Source organism: Brassica rapa, chromosome A09, assembly GCF_000309985.2.
Source record: "Brassica rapa cultivar Chiifu-401-42 chromosome A09, CAAS_Brap_v3.01, whole genome shotgun sequence".
In the NCBI taxonomy this organism is placed as follows: domain Eukaryota; kingdom Viridiplantae; phylum Streptophyta; class Magnoliopsida; order Brassicales; family Brassicaceae; genus Brassica; species Brassica rapa.
This window is the reverse complement of record NC_024803.2, coordinates 30611370-30637399: the sequence shown is the minus strand read 5'-3', so window position 1 is coordinate 30637399 and position 26030 is coordinate 30611370. Positions and strand designations below refer to the sequence as shown.

The 26030-nt window shown below is 37.2% G+C and overlaps 6 protein-coding genes and 1 long non-coding RNA gene across 9 annotated transcripts; 3 read left to right on the top strand and 4 right to left on the bottom strand.

Annotated features, from left to right (window-relative positions):
• Nucleotides 1-847: 847 nt before the first annotated feature.
• Nucleotides 848-5377, top strand: LOC103840680. The gene is made up of 3 exons (XM_009117193.3): nt 848-1573; nt 3981-4634; nt 4717-5377. Exons 1-3 carry the CDS (start codon nt 935-937, stop codon nt 4999-5001), a joined length of 1578 nt encoding a protein of 525 aa, XP_009115441.2. The 5' UTR covers nt 848-934; the 3' UTR covers nt 5002-5377.
• A 621-nt stretch (nt 5378-5998) lies between these two features.
• Nucleotides 5999-9844, bottom strand: LOC103840677. Its single transcript, XR_627704.2, has 2 exons — nt 9709-9844; nt 5999-6165 (listed from the first exon to the last, which is right to left on the bottom strand). It is a non-coding gene; the product is annotated as an uncharacterized LOC103840677 (long non-coding RNA).
• LOC103840676 lies at nt 7247-9507 on the top strand. The gene is made up of 4 exons (XM_009117188.3): nt 7247-7992; nt 8082-8227; nt 8868-8933; nt 9010-9507. The coding sequence occupies exons 1-4, from the start codon at nt 7338-7340 to the stop codon at nt 9364-9366; spliced, it is 1224 nt and encodes a 407-aa protein (XP_009115436.1). The 5' UTR covers nt 7247-7337; the 3' UTR covers nt 9367-9507.
• LOC103840678 (protein PTST homolog 2, chloroplastic) lies at nt 9727-12373 on the top strand. 2 transcript variants are annotated; one of them, XR_004451300.1, is made up of 8 exons: nt 9727-10509; nt 10577-10745; nt 10839-11004; nt 11077-11279; nt 11422-11567; nt 11653-11800; nt 11881-11952; nt 12047-12373. XR_004451300.1 is itself a non-coding variant. In XM_009117190.3 (8 exons), the coding sequence occupies exons 1-8, from the start codon at nt 9983-9985 to the stop codon at nt 12140-12142; spliced, it is 1524 nt and encodes a 507-aa protein (XP_009115438.1). In that variant the 5' UTR covers nt 9727-9982; the 3' UTR covers nt 12143-12373. The 2 variants fall into 2 exon arrangements, 1 of the variants encoding a protein (XP_009115438.1); XM_009117190.3 differs by having other exon boundaries at nt 11884-11952.
• Nucleotides 12294-14138, bottom strand: LOC103840679 (ultraviolet-B receptor UVR8). Its single transcript, XM_009117192.3, is given in 8 exon segments — nt 12294-12608; nt 12696-12860; nt 12941-13072; nt 13166-13327; nt 13410-13540; nt 13542-13566; nt 13647-13799; nt 13878-14138. Coding segments are annotated over 8 exon segments (1158 nt in total). The 5' UTR covers nt 14077-14138; the 3' UTR covers nt 12294-12417.
• Nucleotides 14139-14830: 692 nt separating this feature from the next.
• Nucleotides 14831-18725, bottom strand: LOC103840675 (homeobox-leucine zipper protein ATHB-54). Of its 2 annotated transcripts, none has more exons than XM_009117187.3 (3): nt 15870-18725; nt 15270-15619; nt 14831-15207 (listed from the first exon to the last, which is right to left on the bottom strand). In XM_009117187.3, exons 1-3 carry the CDS (start codon nt 15985-15987, stop codon nt 14986-14988), a joined length of 690 nt encoding a protein of 229 aa, XP_009115435.1. In that variant the 5' UTR covers nt 15988-18725; the 3' UTR covers nt 14831-14985. The 2 variants fall into 2 exon arrangements, with proteins under 2 accessions (XP_009115435.1, XP_033135715.1); XM_033279824.1 differs by lacking the exon at nt 15870-18725 and adding an exon at nt 15729-15860.
• Nucleotides 18726-18799: 74 nt separating this feature from the next.
• On the bottom strand, nt 18800-20770 carry LOC103840674. Its single transcript, XM_009117186.3, has 7 exons — nt 20532-20770; nt 20289-20441; nt 19960-20178; nt 19735-19850; nt 19472-19638; nt 19234-19388; nt 18800-19157 (listed from the first exon to the last, which is right to left on the bottom strand). The coding sequence occupies exons 1-7, from the start codon at nt 20568-20570 to the stop codon at nt 19071-19073; spliced, it is 936 nt and encodes a 311-aa protein (XP_009115434.2). The 5' UTR covers nt 20571-20770; the 3' UTR covers nt 18800-19070.
• Nucleotides 20771-26030: the final 5260 nt, after the last annotated feature.

Below are 26030 nucleotides of genomic sequence, written 5' to 3'. Positions count from 1 at the left end.
ATACTTTTCCAAGAAAAGATATGATACACACGTATTATACGGTAATGTTTGTATCTATGTATTCAACTGTGTTTAGACATGTACGAATCTTAAATATTCATAATAAGTCTTCTATTGACTTTGTTTGGTTCGTGGAAAATAAATACAACATACGCCCACGCGCACTACAGTTACCTCTCCTCATCTTCTCTCATTTTCCATTGTTTCCATTTTTTTTCTTTATTGGTTCAAAATATATAATATGAACATTCTATTCACAACATATATTATGAACGTTATAGTTATCGATTCTTTTTATTGACATATACTTTTAATCTGAATATGAAGTTTATAAGCACATTGGAAAATAAAAAGAAGGCCAAGAGCTACGTTTAAGATAGTTTAAGTACACTGATCTTTCATCAACATGCCACTAGTGCAAACCAAACAAATGAAGACATAATGGAAACACATAAACATTTGGTTGCATCGTTGTATATGATGACTTGAAGTGTATACCGGTCTAGATAGAATGAAAACGAACATTGAAACCGTAACGTGAGACATTTTCTTGTGAAATATTCACACCACGCAATTCACGCGCGTGAGGCCAAATGTACAAATACATTTTTTTTGTCGACATGTACAAATACATTTAGTTACGCAAAGTGGAACCTTCTGCAAATTAAATATTACATTTCTATATACTGTTTAATATTTTATTAATAGTCATTTCGTCATTTGATTTGGGAAATTTCTAAATAATTTCAAGCCGGATAATACTCCGAATATTAACTTACAATAGTTCCCTTTTAGCAAGGACTCTATGTCCCATTTAAAATCATTTATCTATATAACCATAAAACCAGTCCATTCCTAATTCAGACATCCTTTCATCACAAAAGTTTATTTTCTGCTAGTTTGATCTTTTGCCTCTTCTTCAAACATCAAAGAAATGGAGCTATTCACCAAAGGAGAAGCCGTTAAGTTAAGGAGCCACCTGGATAAGTTTCTAGTCGCCGACGACGATCAAGAAACCATCCGTCAAAGTCGTAAAGGAGATGCACGGCGAGCCGTATGGACGGTAGAGACTGTTGAGGCTAAACCGAATCTGATAAGGTTAAAAAGCAGTCACGGCACCTACTTAACGGCGAGCAATAAACCGTTGCTGTTAGGTATGACCGGTGAGAAAGTGACTCAAACGCACTCGTCTAACAAGCCTATGGATTGGCAAACGCAGTGGGAACCGGTGCGAGATGGTTTCTCGGTGAAGCTGAAGTCTTGGTGCGGTAAATGGATGAGGGCTAACGGAGGAACACCGCCGTGGAGAAACTCCGTTACTCACGACGAGCCTCATACATCGAAGACCAAGAACTGGTTGGTTTGGGATGTTATTACAGTTGATGGTTCTGATCTTGAAAACATGTCTGCTGGAGATGAGAGCTCTGTTTCTTCTCCGGTTTCTTCACATATCTCCGGGTCGGATCTCGGGTCAGAGCCTGCGTCGCCCGTTTCCGCCAGGTCAATGAAGAGTATTGATCGGTTCGCTTCTCTTGGTTTGAGTTCAATGTCTCCGAGATGGTCCTCAAAACCGGTAAGTTTGACTAAGTCTTTACTTATCAATTTTCATTTACATTGTGCATTGAATAGTTGTTTCTTAATTAAGTGTACCATAGAAAGTTATTATAGTTAGCTGGACTCAGCCCAATTTTGGTTGGCATGCATTAGATAGAAAAATGGAGGATAAATTACCATACTAATATTTAGTGTTATAGAAACTTGGAAACTATATATGATTCTTTTCTCCACTAACATATATAGTGAGTGCTCCACAAGCACATACATCGTTCCACCAACCTAATAGCACTCAGAAATTTCATATTTTTTATTATATCTTATATTAATTAAATGTGTAGTTTACTTAGAACAACTTCTTATTTTATAATTCACTATAGAAACTACAACAGTTGAAAATATGACATTTGAAATCCAGCTAAAGTTAGTAACATGTAAGTGACAGTAAAAGTTCTTAAAACAATTATACGTACCTATATAGGATGATTAAGAATTTTTTTATACCTAATCTTTTAGGCCAACATTTAAAACTTACACCTAATGGCTTCATATAAATAAATCTAATCTCAGCTAACACAAGACACGTGGAAACAAAGTATGGTGAAAAAGTTGGTTTAGTTATGATTTATTTGTAATGGCATGGACTGTGGGACCATATGGTCCAAGGAAGGAAGCAGTTAGGAGAGTCCCACACTCATGAATTTCCTTTTTTCTTGGTCTTTCTTGCGGGCAAGAGACTAGACACTTATTCTATAAGCATTCCTTTAAATCCTCTTTTTCAAATCTCTTTATGGCATAGAGACAGTATTACATTTTTCTTGGTAAAATGTTAAAATTTTAGTACCATTTTCTTTTTCAAAAGTTTACAATGCAAGCAACTTATTACAACAAAAAAGAGAAAGAAAAAAACAACAACAACCCAATACAATACTCCCTCCGTTTTTTATTATAAGTCGTTTTATAGAAATTTTTTTGTGCCAAATTATATGTCGTTTTCGGTTTTCTATGTAAAATTTATTAATAATTAATGTTGTATGACCAATGGTAATATCTTATATTTTTCTATTGGTTGAATTGTGGTTAGGTAAATAATTAATGATGTTTTTGTTTAGAAAATATAAGAAATTAATGGTTTTCTTAATCTACGTGCATAGCTGTAAAACGACTTATATTAAAAAATGGAGGGAGTATTACATTTTGAGCGAGAAAGGTATACAAATGCATTTTATTTTGTTAGAAACTATGTATTATATTTTTCCATTATTTCACATTTAGGTTTAATGTCTATACCACCTTTACCTTACATTCCTAAGTTCTAAACTTAAACGGAATATTATATATATGTATATATCATTGTATCAGTGTTTCAGAAAAAAAAAAAAAATATATATATATATATATCATCGTATCAAATCTTAAGCTATTAATGGAACTTGATAAAACAGTTGCTATGTTTGTTTTTGATGTACCATCGAAAACTACATGACTAAATTTCTAAAAGCATCATTATCAATAAAAGTTATATTAAGTTTCTAAAATAATATTTCAAGTACATGGAACAATTGACATGTAACTTTTGCCAAAAAAAATTGATTTGAAAGACTATGTTTTTCTTTCTTCAGTTTTATTTATTTATTTATTATAACAAGAAGACTCTTACAAAATTTCACCAATGCTGATAACATGAAAACTCTTACAAAATTTCACCAATGCTGATAACATGAAAACTTAAGATGATCTCTTGGAAAATGGTAAAATAACATGGTGTTTTTTTGTGGAAAATAGGTTACCTATCTCTATCATCTTTTCATTAAAAAAATACAAATAGTCCCATTCCAACTGTAATTTAGTTAAAGTTTACCACTTTATCAATGATTTTTAGATTAACCTTTGATTTGATCCAAAAAAAGATTAACCTTTGATATTCTACACTGACTCCCAGTATTCTGTTTAAACTTCTCTTGGAGAACCTGAATCCAACTTTGTATTAAAAGAAAATTTATACTCCTTAAACTTCTCTTGGAGTAGTTTTGAAAAGTAAAAGAAATGCGAAGTCCCGATTTGGTCTTGAATACAAAGTAAAATATAGATAGTAGGATTCTCATCATTAACTCTTTTTCAGGATGCCAATCCAGAAATGTAGTAGTAACATTGCATTTGTACTACTTTGAAATTAAGACACATTAACAGAATAAAAACATGCTATTACACTGTGCTGACGTGGAAATTAAAACGCGGTAAATCCAATCAGCAAACTCTGACTTTTCAATTTTCATGCATCTCTGACTAGTCCCGTGTTATGTCCGCGTTACCACAAAAAGCAAATTTAGACCAGACCAGGGACAGAGAGAAAGATGCCACATATAAATACACACCGCATCTTCACCACTTCTTACATTATTCCCACACTCATTTTTTTTTCACAGAAAGCGAGTAGCTTCAACCAAAAGGAGAAGACGAGTAGCTTAAACCAAAACGACACAGTCTCAGCAATGGAGTTTTTCCAGAAAGCTAAAGCCATTCGAATGCGTAACAGCCACAACAAGTATCTATCCGCAGACGACGACGAAGAAACAGTGACACAAGACCGAAACGGATCAAACAAAAACGCTCGATGGACCGTCGAACCGGTTCGCGATTCGTACCACGTGATCCGTCTCAAAAGCTGTTACGGTAAATACCTAACCGCTTCGAACGAGCGGTTCTTGCTCGGAGCTACCGGGAAGAAAGTGATTCAGCTGAAACCGAGCCGTCTCGACTCGTCTGTTGAGTGGGAACCGGTGAGAGAAGGATCCAAGATTAAGCTCAGGACGAGAAACGGTAACTATCTACGAGGCAACGGTGGTCTTCCGCCGTGGAGAAACTCCGTGACGCACGATAATCCTCATTTGTCGGCTACTCAGGATTCCATCTCGTGGGAGGTTGATGTTGTTGAGATCTTGGTTAATCCTCAAGTCACGGCGGAGACTGAGTTCACTCCGTCACCGAAGACGCAGCCTCCGCCGCAGAAGACGCAGCCACCACCGCATAGGAGGCCATCGAGGACTCAGTCTTCTCTTTCAGAGAGATCCGAACAAGATGTGAGTACTTTTTATAATTACTAAAATGCCCTCAAAGTTCGTTAAAATTACAGGCGTGCCATGAATTTTTTATGTTGACCAGTCGGTTGTGTCTCCACCGAAATCGGATGGGAGAACGATATACTACCACATCGCCGATGATGAGGGACACGTGGAGGATGAATCGAGCGTTGGATATGCATTCACGTTTAAAGGGAACAGCGTGGCGGAGCTGACTCAGACGCTGCGAGAAGAAACGTGCATGGAGGACGCTGTGGTGTGCACTCGCAGTCCCTTAAACGGCAAGCTGTTTCCCCTTCGTTTGCAACTTCCTCCTAACAATGGAACACTGCATGTCGTTTTGGTACCCTCCAGTGCTAGCCTCTAGACCAGTGATTGTCTTCTTGTGTGGTGAGTGTTTGGTGGAGAGCATTATGATATGAACCTTATACAAAAGTCTATAAGACAATAAGATTGGTAGATGGTACAAGACTCTTGGTAACGGAGATAAAAGACGTCGCACTTGAGCATTACTTGCTCTATAGTATGAGTTGATATATGAAAATGCAGTAAATAGTTTTGATAATAGAAAACAATGCTTATACATTCTTTTTGGTGATATAGACCAAGTTGCTCGTTTTTGTTGTTGTAAATAAACGATTTCATTTTGTAAACGAGCATTTGGATTGTATTTGTAGGAGCATGCATTCGACATGAACGAGTATTGTTTTGTTTGTCCTAAATACAATACATCATAGTTACTACTTAGGGCCTGACTGGTTCAAACGCAGCGGTTGCGGTTGCGGGCGTTTGCGGATGCGGGTGGTTGCGGGTTTTAGCTGTTTTAAGAGATTTGTACGATTGGTTCTGCGGTTAGAAATTGGTGCGTTTGCGGGATACTTATGACTGGTTAACTACCAAATACAACAGCGGTTAAATAATAAATTAACAATATTTACATTTTATATAATTATAAAAATATCAAAAATCATAATATTATAATAAATATGTAAATTATATTTTCAAAGTTATAGTTTTAAATTTTTAAAATTATAGAAAATATTTTTATTTTAAAATTTTATAATATTAATTAAAATATAATAGATATATTTTAGTATTTTTATAATTCCATTTTAAAAAATTTATTGAATATTTTTATTTTTGTATTTATATGGTTTTTAAAAAAAAGAAAAAAAATTATCCTCCCGCAACCGCCCGCAACCGCAAACGCTAGCTGGAACCAGCTTTTGAATTTAAGAGGTTCGGAGCGGTTTGAAGCGATTTGTAGCGGTTTATATGATTGTTTCGAAACGCTGTCAACCGCTACCAACCGCAAAAGCTGCGTTTGCGGGTGGTAGCGGGGAAACCAATCAAGCTCTTAGTGGTAAATGAAAAAGGAGTATCTTGAAAAATTAGAGTATGTGTAAACGTTAGAACATCATGTTACGATGTACCAGAAATGTTAATTCATATCGGCTGAATTTCCATTGATTCCTACAACAACTCCCAACACACAAGACTCCAGAGAAATACAAATGCGAGCATCACTAACCTGAAAAAATTAAATTGTACAATAAAAACAATCGAATGTGTTTTTGCTCGACTGTGTTTTTGCTGGTGTGATAGTAAGTCAGCGGGGGCTCGAGCGTGGCTTCGGTTTAGTTGCCTCCGGAGGAGCTGTCCGTCTACCGACCCATATTCTCTTCGGGTTGTGGTTAAATGAGTGTATACTGTCCCCGAGAAATGCAATGGAGGCGGTAATCTCCGGCGTAAACCTCGGAACGACGGCACTGTTGGTTTTCGGCTTTTCCTCGTACCGCCGGTGGTCTCTTTTATCTTGCTTGCTCTGTGTCCGTGGTTGGATTCTGCGCTCTGCTTCGCTCTGGGTTATCGGCTAGAAGCTGTAGGTAACTGTTGCATTCAGGGTTTGAGGGCGCCCTTCTCTCAGTGCTCGTGGCAACCGGCCGGTCTTCTCATCTAGTTTCAGGGTTGTTAGGTCTTACCTCGTCTCGCTATTACTTTGTTTTAACCGGTTGTGCTGCGTTGTTAATCAGTCCGAGCCTTTATTTGCTGTCTTTAGTTTGTTTGTGTTGTTGTTTTTATTTCCGCTACTAGTCATCTATTGTATCGTCTGTCAAAAATTGAAAATTGGTAATAATATTTTAACATTTTACCAAAAAAAAAAAACAATCGAATGCTAATGACAGTATCCACTATGCATATTGTAAAAAAAAAACCAGTTAAAATTCCACAATCATTCAAAAATGCTCTAATGACATTATCCACTATGCAAAATACTTTCTTTGAAGAAATGTAGAAAAATAAGAGGAAAAGAAAGTGTAACTTCATCTGTAAGAAATAAAATTTGCAACTTTCGTATGTTATTTTCAAGAACCACCTAAATTGTTAGTACATAATAATTTTAAAAAATCTAATCCGCGGAAAAATAGTTTATCAAAAATCTAAAAAATCTAACAGAGTAGTTTTTTCTTTTTAATTATCTAGAAATTAAGGAGTAATTTCGGTTGATTTTCTTTTCCTTGATTTTATCCCTTAGTATCAATTATCCAATTATATTTAAGAACACATAGCACATACACTTACATCTCTCAGAAAAACCCTAATCATCCTCTCTTCCTATCTCTCTCATTTCTTCACCGCCGCTGTTCAACGGTGGTCACTTTCTCCGCCGCTCCAACCGATCTCCTACACAAATCCAACACCATGGCTCCTACCGCTACAGCGACTGCGACTGCGACAGCTTCCTCAGACGCCAGCGAAGGACCAGTGATGGGACTCATCAACAAACGTCTCCGCGCCCTCCGCAAGAAACTCAACCGAATCACTCAAATGGAAGAATCGATCTCTCAGGGGAAAACCCTAAACAAGGAGCAACAAGAAGTCCTCCGCTCCAAACCCTCCGTCCTCATCCTCATCGAAGAGCTCGACAAGCTCCGCGCTCCTCTCTCCGCCGCCGTCTCCGAAGAAATCACCCTCGCCACTACTCACCACCACGATCAAGCTCACGTAGCTGACGCTCCCGAGGAGGAAGAAGCGAAGACGTTGGAGGATTTGGTGAATCTCTTGTACTTTGGCTCGCTCTTCGACGTGAAGTCGCAGAACGAGTTGGCTTCGATTATGCTGACGAGGACGCACGAGAGAGGTTGCTGTTTGGTTTACGATACGGTTACGGATGAGTCCACGGATCTGTTATGTGATAAGGATCTGGATTTGATTTCGGAGCTGTGGACTATGATGGTATCTAGGCCTGCGGATTCGTTCTTGTCTCACAAGAACGCTTTGGAGCGTTGCGTCGAGCACGCTAAGCTTTGGTTGGCTAACTCGGACCAGCCGATTGCTTCCAACTGCAATGTTTCATGTAATAAAAATCCAAAGTTTGTTTCTTTTTTTTATATGTTTGTTTTAGTTTTGGTTTGGTTTTACTTATTGGGATTTGTGGTGTTTCAGATGCTGGATTGAGAGAGAAGTTGAAGAAGATTATGGGTTCTAATTACTTCACTATTACTCCTGAGATGGTTGCTCCTGTTGAAGCAGCGGCTGCAGCTGCTGGTAACTACGGTTCTTACCAAGTCCCTGCTGACACTGAGCAAAAGGTATTCACTTAGGTTTTGATTTGGAGAGGGATCTCTCAATGGTTATCGTTGAAATGGTTTGATTATCTGAATTCTCTTTGTTTGTTTGTGAGACTTTGTTTTAGGGCTGCATTGTTGTTTCGTAATACGTTCTTTTTAAAGCTAAACTGCTTATTGTTAGTTCTTTGTTAGTTATCAAATTGGTAGTGGATTTCTTAGGTGGAATGCATGTAGTTCTTTCTGTTATGAGATGCTAAGCTCTAAGTTGATCCGCGAAGGAGGAGACTAGTGATCCCAGATCGAGTTTCTTTTTGTGTAGGAGTCATGAGTTTCTCTAGGCTTGTGCTGTGATACAACAGAAGAAGACGCATTCTTGAGCTGAGCTGAGCTGTTTGGATAGGGTAGAGAAGTGCATTCTTAAGTTGATTTGTTACATTGTTCTTATGGTTTCTGAGAACTCTACTTTATGAGTTGTTAATATATTCTGGTTTATTCATGTGAGTAGTGATTGATAACCGTGACAGTTTTTTTTCTCTTCACTTTAGTGAATGTTTAAGACATATTTCTGAGTGCCTCGTTATGTGATGTAGAGAACATACATCCTTCGCTTGAGTTCGCTTTGGCAAAACTCTCTGTGGGACTGATGTGTTTCTGGTTGCAGGAAGAAGACGCATCAAACTTCAAAGAACAAGAATCTGCTGTAAACGATCAATCTGAGCAACCAAAGGTATTCCAGTAAATGTAGAGCTCAAAAAGCATCTTTATGAATCTTTGCTCAATACTCTTCCTTTTTGGGTTTGAAGGATGAGTCAGTGACGGAAGGAGAGGTGGTCCAAGGACAGCAGGAACAAGGCTATACTCAGGTGGAAGGAGGGAGGTCAAAGAGAGATTATCAGCAACAGTATGTGCCACGTGGAACCCACCAGAACCAGAGAGGTCATAGAGGTGCTAGAAGAGGTCATTCCAATGCCCCCCGGGGAGGTCGAGGTGGTGGTGGTGGAGGATACTCGAATGGGAGGTATGAATCTTATGACAATTCGGGTGGAAACGGTTACCAAAGGAGCCACTACAACAACAGAGGAAGGGGACGTGGTGGTGGTGGAGGAAATGGCCATTCATACAACAACAACCAAGACTCAAACGTAACTGTTGCGTCTTAGCTTTTCTGCCTTGTTGACTTTTGGGTGCGTGTCCTTGTTTGGGTTTCGAACTTTTGTCAAGTGCTCTTTGGTGTTATGAACTTCTGTTTTTCTTTTGTAGCCATCAAATCAATATGATCCCTTTTCTCTCCATGAGAGCCATTTCAGATAGTCAAATATGGGTTTAGGTGTTCTCATCCAAACAGCACTAACTGAGACGTGAGCTCATGGTCGATGAGAGTCTTTGGATAAAAGAGTTTTTCGACCCTTTTTTAGTTTTAAAAAGCCACTTGCTTTAAAAGTGGTAACCCAAATAAGCTGAAAAAAAAAAAGTTAACAAACTAAGAATCTAAAGAAACTTACCTCAACTTGATCTTTGGAATTTGATTAACGTCCGAATAAAGCATACTCCTTTAATGTTTTTTCAGATTGAAAAGCTTTGGTTCTTGTGCGGTCACATGACTTCTTCTTCTTCTCGTACTTTCTTGTTTTTCTTTTCCTTATTTGAAACAGATAGAATTTGGCAAATCTAATTCACTACTAGAAAGTACGGTTTCTTCTTAGCACCTCTCCTCTTTGATATGAGGACCGCTTGATAGAGAAGCGCACAGAAACTGTTCGACGAAATGCTCCAAAGATGGTCTCTCTCAACTCAGGCCCCGTTTCTTCTTTTGCTTATATGAATTCGCTGATTGATTCCGATACCCTTTTGCCTCTATCTTCTTTCTCTGCCTTCAATCCCATTTGTTCGGGGAAATTGAGTCTCTTAGCTGATGGGAAAAGTTGTGGGCCTGTTCAATGGTTTCTTGAGGTCAAGCTGAGGAAGAAAGGTTGTTGCTTTAGGCGCAGTGGGGTTCTGAGGATGTGCAATAACCAAGATTTGGGATGGGATAGCGATAAGGATCTGGAAACTGAGATTTTGGAGTTCATGAAGAATTCTGAGAAACCTGGCATGTTTCCGAGCAAGAAGGATTTAATCAGGTCCGAAAGATTTGATCTTGTGGAGAGAATCGTAAACCAAGGTGGGTGGCTTTCAATGGGATGGGACTTGGATGAACAACAAGAAGAGGAGGTCCGAGTAAAAGAGAAGAACGTCGTGCTAGGGGACTTGCCTATTGAGAAACAGCTTCATAATCTTTCCTCGAATGCTTCATCTTCAAGAGAGTGAGTCCTCTAAATTCTTATTATATGCATTTGAGAATGTTAGTTAACATAGGCTTTGTTTTATCAGAGAAGTAGATGGTAAGAATGAGAGTGGAATTGAAGGCATTTTGACCAGATTGGAGAAAGAAAGGAATTTGAGTCTAGGGATAAACTTGAGTGGGAAAGGAGAAAGCAATGGTGCCATGTATGATGATATCACCCTAAATGGTTCCCTTCCTCGTTCTTCAATTATTGTGGTATGTTTTCTTGTCTGTTATAAGCTTTGCTGTTCACTTCATACGAATAAACTGTTTATGTCGTGAGGTGCTGCCTACTTTTTTTTACAAAAGACAGCTAGTGAGTTTCAAGAAGTCGACGGTAGTAGAAGTTCAGGGGAATATGGACAAAGTAGGTATCAAGAAGCCAAGCCAGTTTCAGGAAACAATTCGTCTACATCAGAAACGTGGAGAACATGGAGTATGAGGAGAGCTGGCTTTACTGATGAAGATTTTGAAGGTATGGCAGTGATTTCTGTCATATATAATGATTTCAGTAAACAAAGATCTAAAGCCATAAACATTTGTACAGCTGCTGAAATATCTTCAAGTAGCTTGGTTGGTCTAAAGAAGGATGATACGAATAAGGATTCAAACGGAAAAGACAAAACTGCATCTTACTCTGAAGATATAAATACAACTCATATCAAAAGCCGTCTTCAGAATCTCCAGTCAGAACTTTCTTCTGTTCTTCAATCCCTTAGGTCTCCTCCTGATGAAGTTGTAACAAGCAAGGTAACGTATGTTTTCATGTCTTCGTGTGTGATTGTTTGAACGGATGGGACCTAGAATCCTTTCTCTATTTGACTGATCAAAATAGTAGCGATTCTATAAATGATTAACATTTGGCTTATTTTTGGTTTATGATTTCATGTAGGATAGTGAGATAAAATCTGGAAACTTGGAGAACCTCAATGATGATTGGGAGTTCAAAGAGAATGAAATCATATATGCCCAGAACAAGCTACGGTCTACGAGGGCAAAGCTAGCTGTTCTCGAAGGAAAGATGTCTATGGCTATAATGTATGTTATGCTCTCATTACTTTATGTGAAAAGGGAGAAGATTATGCTATTGTCTCTCACATTGGTTAACTTCTTTTTCTTCTAGAGACGCACAGAGGATTGTAAGGGAGAAACAGAGAAAAATAGATCATGCAAGGAGAGCTTTACGGTTACTCCGGACTGCATCCATAGTATGGCCTAACTCAGCCTCGGAAGTTTTACTAACGGGTTCATTTGACGGTTGGTCAACTCAGGTGAGTTCATATGGATTAAGGAACAAACGGATTAATCTAAGTGATTCACTTGTACTTAATTTGTTTTATCATTTTGCAAGTAGAGGAAAATGAAGAAAGCACAGAACGGAGTCTTCTCTTTGTCGCTGAAGCTATATCCTGGAAAATACCAGGTTAGATCATTCAATCAAAGCAGTATCTGCGTCTAATATGTTACCAGTTTATGAGCCAAACCAAGTTCTTAGCCTCGCTACATTTTCTTCACAGATAAAGTTTGTAGTTGATGGCCAGTGGAAAGTGGACCCGCTTCGACCCATTGTTACTTGTGATGGATATGAAAACAATCTGCTCATCATCTCGTGAGGTCATTGCTAATCCCACCATCCATGGAGCATTGAACTGAATCATTAGGGTTTTAGTTTCTTTTGTAATTTTCACTTTCAAGTAGAGCAAGGTAGCCAGGGAAAGCAGTAGAGCTGTAGGTTTTTTAATCTTGAAAAAACAAGAAAGTAAGAAAAAAATCTATATATCTCAATTTTCATCATTGTAATGACTATTCCTCTGACGAGAATAATGCAAACAATTGACTTCTCACATTGTACAATGTTACACACATTAGATATATGATACATCCATTTCTATGATGAAGAAAGCTTTTGTATTCGCCGTACGACATATGTAAATCCACTTCCGCAATATACTTTGGTCTCTTGTGTCCGCTGGTCTATACTTCCTAGACTCACCAGTTGAGGATTGTTGTGATCATTGGTGTTTCCAAGACCTAGCTGACCATGTTCACCCCATCCCCATGTCTGAACTTCTCCACTCTCTGCAAAGGCATATTCACAGGTTTGTTTGTCAACAACTCAGAAAGTCTGAAGAACAAAGAGATGGAATTGCTCCTCTCCCCGTTTACCTGTTATAGCAGCAGAATGCTCTGCTCCTGCTGCAATTTGCACGACTTTAACTCCATCAAACCCTGCAACTTTTTCCAAGAGAGGTTCAGAGGAATCTACTTGCACTTGTTGCTTCTTGAATTGTTTATTAAGGGTGTTACCAAGCTTGGAAACTTCGCCATCAGCTGTTCAACAAGTCCATGAGCAGAGGAAATGAGTTGAATGAGCTAATAGAAGGTAACTGTTGCATCTACACAGAAATTACCGGTTAGTAACAGAGCATGATTCCATCCTAAAGCAACATCTCTGAAAGAAAGAGATGAATGAAAACAGTGAGGGGTTTGAACATCAGGGCTGCCGCAGAATCCTCTTCCCCAACTGAACATCTGTCCATTAGCTGGTCAAGCACATCGCAATACGAGTTTAACAAAACAGACGCATGATTCGAGAAATAAAAAGGAACTGAACATGAGAGACTTAAAGAGTTAACCGGAGATAGCTGCACTATGGTCTCCATTAGCTGCTATACGAACAATCTCAACATCTTCTAGTCCAGAGACAAGACATGGAAGATTTACTAGTGACTTAGTTTTGTCCGATGAGAAACCAAGCTGTCCGCGTTTCCCAGATCCGAATCCGCATACTTGATTTCCTGAAGAAGACAAGAAAAATCAAATGAGAAAACATACTTTTATTGAAGAGCTGGTGAATGCAGCAGTATCAGATGTTTTTACCAGCGAACAAGACAAGTGAGTGGCGCATACCACAAGCTACCATCTTCACACTCTTGTCGGCAAAGTAAGAGACTTTAGCTGGAGAGCAAAGTGACATATTATCACCATGACCAAGCTGACCAAATGAGCCAGCCACATGTAAAAAGGCAACCGGAATCTAACACACAAGAAAAAACACAAAAGGGAGATCAATCTCTTTGCCTCCTAAGCAGTTTCAAACCTCCATGTTAAGTTTACCTGAAACAAAACCAGAGTGGCTCCATCCAGCTGAGGCTTGAGTTACAACATAGTCGTCGAAGAAAGATACTGGTTTTGGCAAAGAAGAGTCGAGCATGTCCCCATGTCCTAATTGACCAGAGTTTCCCCTTCCCCATGTCAACACCTTACCACCTGCAAATTAAAAAAAAAAACATACTTTAAATGTCGGATCAGAAGAATACTTAATCGAAGATTTGAAGGGAGGGTTACCAGAAGTCAAGGCAATGACGTGAGCGCCGCCACATGCGAGCATGGATATGGAAGCAAGTGACGTCAGCGAGAGAAGCTGCGGGATATGCTCGTCTTTCAGCTTAGCAGTCCCTAGTTGGCCGTCCGTTCCTGCGCCCCAGCTCCACACTTGTTCTTCTTCATCGGCCGGAGCCGGAGTTATCCCACCGTGTTCGGCCATTACTCGACCGTCTCTGATGCTTTGCACAGTGACTTAAACGACGTAGTTTGAACCTAACTGGCTAAAGTTAATTTGAGTTCTTGGGCTTAAAGTAAATGGGCTTAACATCGGAAGAAGGCCCACATAGTAACTCCACTTTTACTTTGAAGTGTCCACATGTTGAGAAGTTGAGAGAGAGACATGACATATCGATGGACCCATAAAACTCCAATCCTTCAGCACTTCCAAACATACTTTGCCACGTGTCGTCTGTCTGACCTTAACTCGATATTTTTAATGCAGAGAAAATCTATGTGTGTTGTACTAAAAGGTCCCACACTGACGTGGACGGCAGAAATATCTGGATCCGAGTCATCTGATCCGCACACGTGGCCATTCAAAAGATTGTGCTGAGTTTTGAACATCGCCATGGGTCGTGATTCGGATAAAGAAGAGTTCTGTCTATTTTCAATTTCACAAACTAATTTGTTGTATTATCATAAATCAAATAATGCTAGTCCTTTTCAAATGATAGAATCAATTCTCCTTTCTACTATTTCAATCATTGACTATTTGGAAATGTAGCATATAACATGTTATCAGCCGTAGTGTATATACATTTGGACAGCTAAATGATCACATCATATCATTTGAAAAAATACACACAACCTTTGGATTCTCTAGTCATTGAAAAATATGGTATTGTCGGTCGACTTCTATGAAAGGTCGTAGTACTTTAACACCATGGATGGCTATAACATAACGTACGTTTAACTTGCAAGAAAATTAATATCTTTATTCATAAATTTTTTATTACCAACCATGAAAATATTCAACGTTTATTTCGCCTCAATATGAACCCTAAGAAAAAGAAAGAAGCAGATAAGTTATCTTGGGCCACACGGGATGTAGACCTAGAGTGTTACAAGCTCACAACCCTAGATTTGAAGCACTCATTGTTGGGTCATAGTAGAATCCGAGAGCTGCAAGCTCCGGGAAGCTGTATTGATTACTTCCCAAGCCTTCTTCTTCTTCAGTGTACTGCGTATTATCGCTTTTCACCGAGCTACCTTCTTCCCCAAGCTTCTCGGCTTCCATAGACTGAGTTTCGAGTTTCTCTTGGAATTGCAGCTTCTCTTTGAGAAGAGCAACCTGTTTGAGTGTTTCATCAAAATGTTTAACTTGTAAAATTCGCATTTTAAGAATAAATGTACCTTGTTCTCGAGGGCTTGGTTTTGTCGAAAGAGAATGTCCCTATCAGTCTTGAGCTTAGCATAGCTAGCCTTAAGAGAGTCGCAGTCGAGCTCTAGCTGTCTTGTCTTGAACCTAGCCCTTCTGTTCTGGAACCATACAGCGACTTGGGTCGGCTGCAAACCCAGCTTCTCGGCCAGCCAGAGCTTCCTGTCTGGTTCGAGTCGTTTGTCTTCTTCGAAACTCTCCTCTAGTAAACACAATTGGATTGGTGTCAGCTTCCGTTTCTTGGTTGTCTCACGCATCTTGTAGCTCTCACAGACGTCGTCTTCGTCCACAGTGTTGGTCTCCGTGTTGCTCATTGAGCTAGATCCTGAATCAAGAAGAATGTGTGACCAAAATTTTGATTCAATAATCCACAATGACACGAAAATTAAGAAGAGAATCTTTCTATGTCACATGAAGTTGTTCAAAGTTTTAACTTTTTTTTTTGTTTCAAACTTTTTAAACTCAGAGTGGATACAATTTGACAATGAAGATTCGTCAGAGGTCAAAACTAAACAAAAGGTGCATTGGAGCAAACCCACAAAACCAAAATCAAGAACGGTGGAAAAGATGAATACCATAAAGAGCAGATTGAGAGGTCGGAGGAAAGCAAGAAGAATGAAACTTAAGGCAATGGTTTTGGTTCTGGTTCTGAAACCAAGAGAAAACTTCTGAATCAATGTTTGAGTTTTCCATTGGTGAATGTTGTAAATTAAAATGCTGAGTCAATTGCTGTAAATGTTGAGACTCACAAGAGTCACTTTTTATAAAGGATAAATTATGGAATTGTGAAAAACAAAAGTTACAAGAAAAAAAAACGATTCCTTTTGCTTGTTTAAGTGTTTGGTAAGAAGAGTGAGACAAAGGTGCTGTTTTGCCATAAGAGGGATCACACTTGTGGTTTATAATCAGCTGAGTTCAAACAAGTCTATTGACTAACATTTTTTTCCAATCCATAGGCCTCTTTAGAAATAAAAAAAACAACTCAATGTTACATTTAATAAAAAGTTACTCTTTATATTAGGGAAAATACTAGAGAAACGTATAACAAACAAAAACATAGTGATATAAACATGTTATGCAACCGCCATTATGCGACAAGTAAGATCTCATAACTTCTCTATGTAAACATGATGATTGTGGTTCAATATTAATTAACCTCAAAAAGAAAAGAAAAACCGGATCCTAGTGTGCATGAGTTCGCAAGTTGGACAGGAGATGCTCTCTAATCACCTTTGTAGTCTATTTATATGCAAGTGGCTACAATATTTCCTTCTGTGACACAAACAATCCCTGTGTACTACATTTGACGAAAATAAGGAAATTTTAAAAGTGACCCATTCTTTTGTTTTCCGTCGACATCAGATTCTTTTGGTTTGGTTTCGTGAAAACTGTGAATGTCCAGTGGTGTAATAAAGTATTACCTTACTTTTGTTCATTCACATGATAGTGTAGTGCTGTCCTTATTATTCGGATTATGCAATTTGATGAATTCAGAAAATAAAAATCTAAATTTGTTTGTTTTTCCTACGAGTAGTTTTGTTTAAACTAGTTTTGTTTAAGGCTTGGGTTATAACCCATCCAAAGTTCTTGATTTTATTATCTGGATCCAAATGCGGATCAAAACCACCTTAATGTTTAAATATCGGATCGGGTGGTGGATTGAACCTTGTATTACGAATATTACGTCTATACTCCTAAGTTATGTACGTAATGGTGACATTAAGATAATAAATTAGTATATAAGTTATACTGTGTGTTATGTTAATGAATGAAATCTCAAATTGGTATTTGGAGAATTAAAGAACTAATATATAAAAAAAATATGACAAATCTACTTAGTGTCAATTGTTCTTAAGTTTAAAGTTCATCTAACTTGATATGTTACTTCTTTTTGAGCTTGACGGGCTTAGTATTGTTTGAACTTGACATATATACATGAACAATGGTTTCATTGTTAAAATTTGCGCCTAATAAATCTGACAGGGGACGAGGTGGAAGTGCAACACATGTAGTCTCGTGCTATTATGGTCCAGCACATCAACAACAAAAAGTCCATCAAATTTTTAACCTCATTTTCGTGTGCGTAAATAGTCGTGTACGGTCGAATAAAATGAGATATATGCGATCTGTTTCGGACGTGTTTAATGTGATGGGAAACATTTTACTGGTTACTACTTGCTAGTGTGATTTATATGGCTAACTTGGTTTGAATTTTACGTATTTTTTATTTGAACGATAAGTTACAAGAGTGATTTATTTCACTCCATATTCTTTTTTTTAAACACTTTCATTCAATATTCTTTGTAATTGAAAATAATATGAAAATGAAACCATACGTGCTTATGGGCTATTTTGTTTTCTAAGTCGATTTCATATGTATTGCAAAATATATTGATTTTTTTTTGAATTGTATAGTTAAAATGTAGCTACATGTTTTTCATGAACTGAGTTTGATCTTAAACATGTGTAGTTAAGATATTAGATGTAGTAGTATGAATGACAGATTGACAGCATATGACTATATGAACAGCGTATCAAGAATAGACAATGAATAATAGGAAGCCATGGACGAAAAATGATCGGAAGATCGTTCAAAAAGTTGCTTAAATGTATATATATATTTTTTGCTTAAATGTTGAAGTAGATTATAAATCTTGGTTCTCCACATGGCCACTAGCCCACTAGCTATTCTCGTGGACGAGTTAGGCTTAAAAGAAAACAAAAGTCATCTATATACTGTCTGTATACAACCATAATGATGATGATACGAAAGGAAATGGATATGCTGTTTTGTTCAAAGGAGCTTTGGTGTGGTTATGGTCATCTCCCCAAGGAATTGTTTGTGTAAATGGATATGCTGATTTCGTTTTTATTGTTTGTATTAAAGGTTTGATTGGCAAAAATTTGCAAAAACATTATACTTTTTATTATCCAATCAAAAATTATTAAAAAATCATTTAGAAAAAGACTTAGAAGATGCAAATACTCTCTAAGTACATTTTGTTCAACATTCTCATATGGAAATTTTAGTAGAGCATTTGCATTAAAACAATATAAAAATTAAAAACAATTTATTTATTTTATTTAATAGTATCAAAATTATGTTTGTATCCAAAAGTTATATTTATATTTTAAAAAATAAGTAAATTTACAATTAAATATTTAAACTTATTTCAAAATTTTAAATATAATTAAATGTTATTCATTATTTTCAATTAGAAAATATATATATATATATATATATATTATAAAATATAATTATATTTATACTAGTTAGAAAGATGTAATAATTTTATATATCAATCATTTTATAAATACATTAATGAAAGCATACAACTTCTACATCATATTGTTACTGTTAAAAAAATAAATAAATCATATTGTTACTGTTTTACCATCAGTTATACAAATCAACTGTACAAAAGAATAAGTTAACTCTTTTAAAACAAAATAACTTAAAACGAGACCAGATTTTCAACCAATTAGTCTATATGAACTAAGGCTATAGATTCACTGAGCCAGTTATTATATTTAAAATTTGAAAACACAAGTACACAACAACTACCACACACCAAACGACTCCCAAACGATCACACTTTGTTTTCAATTATTCATCGATAACTATATTCATCGACTCCCAAACAACAAAAGTTACCACCAGTTCACAACAAAAGTAGAACATAAAGATCTACCACGCAGATGGTCCAAATAGCATCCGGACAACTAAAGATACACAACACTGACATGGTGAGCAGAACGAGACAAGCCAACTGGTTTTAATCTTGTGCTGTGAAACGGGTGCTTTCCATAATGTGGTAGGCGCTAGCTTGCTCGAGACCCTCACGTCTATGAAATTCTTTGATCTGTATCACAAGAAAAAAGTGAAAAATGTCTCATACTATTGTAAGATGCAGTTAATGTAAATCGCTTCTTAATTACCTCATCACCGGGCACATCTTTGAACTCTGGAAGAACTAGACGTTGAACGAACTCTATGTATGAAGCCGTGATGGTTTCAGTTACCCGATCTGCAAACTCAACCTCATGCTTCTCCGACATTAACGACACTTGTAGCAGTAGACCATCTTCACTCACTGAAATAATTTTTCATCTAATTAAATAATTGTTATAGAATAGAAGCATTCAAATGAAAAATCTCAAGAGAAGTGAAGAAAACCTTTGAGCACATCTCCTCCGTCTTCGTTGAGTTTGAATCCCTTTTCTTTGAAATACTCTTCGACACATTTAATGTCACTAAAACGATGTTTAAGTCGATGGACCGCAAAAGCAAGATGGTTCAGTGTGTAGCCGTGGAAAAGCGCCCATGCTCCATATTCACTCTCTCTTTACCATTCAGACATACAATTCAATTATTGATAAGCTATAACCATCAAATGTAATGACTAAAAGTTATTGATTAGGAAGTTATCAGATATATACTTTGCAAGTTGATTAAAGTCGTTGGATGTTGGCTTCTCCCAAATTAAAGATCCCAAAGTGCTTGAAAGAATGGCTTGCTTACCACCTTCTGGTTTCAAATACTTCCTTATTATCTCCTAATTAGCCATAAATTTGGATAAATGCCAACATTAACCATAAAGTATTTTAAGAATTAGATATGTTGAAGACTGATAATGACAACATTATGTTTGTTGTCACCAATACCTGTGATTCAGGGCTTAGTTCGTCCACAAGAAGCTCAGCTATAACAATTCGTGGCAAAGGGCCGTTGCCTAGATGGTGACCATCACCAGGGATGTGAATCTCCGGAGGAGAAAGCCAGAGAACGTGTATATGCTTCTTTGGAAAATCAAGTCTGCCTCCAATTGTATATCCATAATCCATGAAAAAGCTCGACAGAGAATCTATTCCATAACCATCGACCTAAAATGATGCCCTCAAATTCTTAATATACTTTGTTGCCTAAAAAAATACAAACTCGATACTTAAACACAAGCTTGTTGATCAGAAATGAGCACGCAAAGTGTTGGTACCTTGAATGTCCTGAAAAAGAAGTGGTCGTAGGAGACCTTTTCGTTGTCCACTGACTGAACTAGTTCCCATACCGTATTTGCCATCGGATTCTTCCTTAAATACGTTTTCAGTATACTTTCAAGAACATCCCGGAGAAATGTTTCACTTCCTCCCTGATAACAACATATATAATCATGTATTGTCGTGATGATTAATTGGTTTGATTTTTTCTTACGTTAAAAGAAAAATATTAGAGATAAAACCTTGAACGATGAAGCTTGAGGCAAGTCGATAGAACCCATGTAGGAAGATTTTTGAGCTCTGTCCGGATGAGAAACAGAACTTAGCTTGGCTGTTCTTAAATCGTATCGAAAATTAGTAATTAATTATTACATGACAAAGAGTGTGGAAAATAAGCAAATATGGCCACTGTACATTGATTGCTTGCTAGCGGATAATAATAATAATTGAATTTTATTGAGCTAGTGGGAAATCGGTAGGTGGTCACGAAGAATTTATCTTTTCTAATATTATATAAAAAAAATTTCTACATAAAATTATATATTAACAAACCACGGTGGAGAATTTTTTGAATTCAATTGTATGTACCACAACGACCTATATCGTCTTTTACCTTTTGCATTTTTGGTAAGAATTATTTCCGAAGTTCGAAGTATATAGAGTACGTTACCTTGTCAGACACATTGTTTTCTTTTTTGTCAAAATAAAGATAAAACACTTATAGCTAGAGACACACTTTGTTCTCTTTCTCACTTTGTATTTATACATAACTATATCTTTTGCTTGGTTAAAGGAAACAAGAGGCTAGTTAACAGTGGACCACTTTTTCTTTTTTTTCAATATTATTAAATAACTGTCTCATCCATGTATTTGTTTGTTGGTTTTTTAGTTTTATAATAAACATTTAGTTTTTTTCTCTCATATAATAAATTATATAAAAAAATATTTATATTTTAACATCCATTTTGATATATTTTACATAATTTGTAAATCAAACTTCTGAATACAAAAAAAACGTGGACAAAAAATACTAACAAGAAAAAGTTAAAAAAATATGGACAAACAAACCGTAGAGAATAAAAAAAAATACACACTTGAGTCTTAGACAGAATGAATACACACTTGAGTCTTAGACATAAAATGACTAGTATTGTAAATATGAATGGATGTAGATATCGATCTGTTGACAGTAGACCAAACATACCAAACAAAAAGTTTGAACCCTTCGAATTGCAACCCACAATTGACTAAATTAACCAAACTAAACCAAGCAATAACTAACACAATTTGAAACTAAACAAACCCGAATCTCCAATAACGAACACATTCCTTGAATCTTTGAACCTTGACAAAAGACAATATGTCTATGAGTTACTGTTTATAAGCGAGTCTCTCTGATATGCATATGTGTATACGTGTTTGTGGATGCTGAAAATGGTTATCGTTTGTGGATGTGGACAAAAGTTTGCAGTTGCCATTTGTGGCTGTGGATAACTGATAGAATATCAAGAAACTATAATCGTCGAGTTAAGAATTGACATATCCAACTAATAGAAGGTCCACAAACTGCTTCTCCATTTCCTGTTTGATCTCTTGATCATCCCCTCCACAATCTGTTCAAATCACAAGTCAGACAAGGAACATCTTCACATGAGAATACAAGGGCCATAAATATATAACTAGATACATAAAGGGAGTGGTAGCGTGTTTGATCAGATATAACTATCAAAGAAACAATGAGAAAGTGACAAAATCAGGCTTATAAACCCACTCCAAATGGGATAATTAATGGCTACCTAAGCATCAATTTTCTATAAAACTCATAAAAGTCTAGACTCAGAAGACAGAGATGGCTCTTCATGGTGGTCGTGGTTGACAGAGACGAGGCGGAACGGCAACATGATGGGATCTTCAAATCGACTTGAAGACAAAGATGGCTCATCACGGTGGTCGTGGTTGATAGAGACGAGGCGCAACGACAACATGGCAGGATCTTCAAATCGACTTTGAAGAACAGGCCCATACTGCCATAAACAAAAACAACGTTGATCAGATCCAACATTCAGTAAACCAATTCAAGAATCAGCGGAAACAAAATCTATATCTTACTGAAAAAATCTTCACCTCCGCTCTCGTGAATATCACAAGGAAAGTTTGCAAGAATAGTTCGACTTGAATGGCTGCTCATCTTTTCCATTAAATCCAAAACCAGAAAAAGCGACTCAAACGAAAGAGCCGCAATTGACACCTTGGATTTCTGAGACGCCTTGGATTTCTTCTTCGCCTTCGATTTAGTCAGTTTTGTGTGTTATCTCTCTGTCGCACTCGAAGTAGAGAGGTATACGAAATTAGAGTTGAAGATTTGGTAAAGTGAAAGTGGATGTACGTTTTGAATTGATGAGAAAGATATCGTGTTTTGATTTCTCCGACAGAAATTGAATTTTGATTAAAAAAATGTAATCATGGTTAATTGTCTGGTTAGGTTAGTTTGGTCTGGTTAAGAATGAGGGTATGAAAGCCAATAAACAGACATAAAGTGCTTGGCCAGCAGGAAGTGTCTTATTGTGCAATACATAAAGACATAAAATGCTTGGCCAGCAGGAAGTGTCTTATATGTTTCTACTTGGTGTTAATTTTCTGAGTTGCAATTTCCCGGAGCTATCTAAAATATGATGTAACTAACCAACCACTACGGACAAAAGTTTCAAGGAAAATATTGATGATTGTTTACAAAAAATAATATATATATATAAGGCAATTCTCTTAAATATACATTTTTAAATTTTGGTCACAAAAATAGACCTCAAAAACTAAAATGACCAAATGAAAATTTTAACTTTTTTTTTATTTTTAAACCCTAAATCCTAAACCCCACCCCCTTAACTCTAAACCATAATATCTAGATTAATTAACCCAAAGGGTATAAGTGTATATTTACTTCTTTTAATAAAACATTTAAGTCTATTTTGGTCATTTTTATTTTTAAGGTTTATATTTGTGACAAAAACTTTTTTAGGTTTATCCTAGGGAATTTCTCTATATATATTGATGATCAATATTTATGACTCAATATATGTGGAGTAAATTTATACTTTTGGTGATATATGTGTTGATTATTCAAAATCAAAATTATATTATCGGTATTTTTTTTTTTGAAAAAGGCTTTCTATTTAAATGCAAGTAACAATGACAGCTATGACAAATGTCATACAATTTTTAAAAACAGTAGAGATAAGCAAAAGCTTAAGATATTGTTTAGAAGCAATACAAGTTCTTAATAAGAAAAAGAGATAGTAAGAGCAAAAGGTTTGGAAACTCAAGTGCATGAATTATCCACTCCCACCTCTTTTACCTCGACCACGGTTTCGATTACCCCGTCCACGAGCTACTTCCACGAGCTACATAATGCGATTGCATCTCTTTAGCCTTTGTGGATGGCTTAACCGGTCTATCCCGAAGAAACACTCTGCCTGCCGGAAACAAATTTTCTTTTGGGTCCAATTCTTCATCTGAAACTAAAGATTCATCTTCATCATCTGAAGACAAAGGGCTAAAACGATTGGTGAGTAAATTAGACTAGACAAGCTCTTGCGGATTCTACAACTAGCTAGAACAGAATTTGTTGAGACTTGGTTAGATGTAGATAGGAGTCGCTTTTGAAGAGACTAATGTTTTGTGAGAGATGCATGGAGTATTACACGTGAATGCACGTTGTTCAGAGATATATTTTGAGGAGCCTTGTCCAACATTCCCTTTTGATGAGAATGATGTGTCTTGTTTTGATTTTTCCTCAGCGATAATGAACTGATCTTTAGGCTTGATAGTAGCAGCCTCTAGAGAACTGAGTCAGACGTAGCATCCACAATTGAAGTTGGAGTGCGAGGGACAATCTCTTTCTGAACTGAATCAGAAGTAGCATCCACAATTAGAGTTGGAGCATGTGGGACAATCACCTTCAAAGAAATGGTAGTATCTCTTTCCTCTTTGTCAACCAACGATACCAACGTACTTTCCGTTTCTCTAGCTGAATTAACACTTATTACAACATCCCCATCATTTAGAGATGATGTCTTGGTGCTTCCAGCTACATCAAGAGGCTGTCCCAAACATCGTGACGCTTTGTGGCCAAGTTGACCACACCGTACACGCTTTGAAGGCAGCCAGCAGTACAATACATCAACCATTGAGACAGATCCACTCTCATCCTCAATAGCCACTCTTTGAGAAAAATGACTATCTAACTTAATCTCAACCATAATTTTAGCTTCTCCTATTAGAGTAGGATTAAGCCAGGGTTTATACGTAAGCATTGGCTCTCGTATACCCGAAGCGATCCACTTTATTCCTTCAATAGAGTAGAGTTGATTTGGTATATTCTTAAGAGATGACCAAACTGGAATAGTGCTGATTTATGGCAGAGTAATTGTTTTGGTAGGAGTCCAAGCAGAAACAAACATCAAGCAGTCATCATCAACATGCCAAACTCCCCTCTGAATAACAAACTTTTGAGTTGCTTCATCAGGAATATGAAACAGATACGATGATTCTCCTAACTTTTTGGTAAAAATACGACACTTTTTGCCCCATATTCTAGTCACTACAACATGAACCAAACCTCCAGGAGGTGCATAGTAAAACTGACCTACCACAAATTCTTTTTGATTCTCAATTCCTTGAAGAAGAACATGACTTGGAACAGTTACCTTAGGGGTTCCATCCTCCAAATAAACATGAACTGTTACCTTGTTGAGATTGCACACTGATTTCATCTTTGCTGCCCATGGATACTCTTGAGAAGCAGCCTTAATAATGAGACTAGAATCATCCTGTCGCACTGAAACAGAAGTACCATATGGTGCTGCTTGTTTCTTACCCACCTGCTTTGATAGACAAGGCCATATAGAATCATCAGAGATAATTGGGTAGGTGCTAGGGCCATGGTCCCTGTTGTTAGTTCCCATCGGATTGAAAAGATATCTTAAGCGGAATTGTCCAAGCTCCTAGAGATGGAGGAGGTTCCGAAGTTGCTGGAGGTAAGCTGGGGTTTGATTCTAAAGATTGTGGTTTAGGATCAGACATACCAGTAAGAGCATTCCCAGGGTCTTGAACAATAACCTGCAATTGGTTCTTAGGAGAGGTGACAGTGGCGATAGAGGCAGCAATGAGTTTCTCTCCGAGTTCAGAACCACGAGAGACCTTCAATTGCTGCATTGTATCTTCTGTCCCAAGAAGTGAAGTTGTCGGAATTGGAGAAGCTGGATCAGACTGGGAAGATTGAGGAGATGGAGGAAGGGTCACCGACCACTTCTTTAGATACGACCATCGAGGATATACACTGTGAAGTTTTTCTGTGGAGGAGCTGGGACCGGAGACCGTGAAGCTTTTCTTTTGCACAGTGAACATTGGCATCAGGCAAATCTTTTAAATCCATCGAAGGAAAGTAACGACTTAAAGTGACGAGGGATGAAATCTCTTTGTCGGAGCTCTGATGAGCAGTCGCCAACGAAACTGCGACGGAGGCGGCAGTTGAAGAAGACACAGAGATGGTGATAGGGTTTTGCTTTTCGCCTGGAGGAGGGGAGGAGAAGCGCGTGTTGCGCGTGTTGCGATTACTTATCGAAATTGTTTTTCTCACCCTTGTTTAAATTGTAACAATAAAAGATCAAATACATGCCCTAATGACTTTAAACTTTTCTTGATCGAAAGCTTAATAACTCTTTGATCAAACCTGTTGGAGGAGG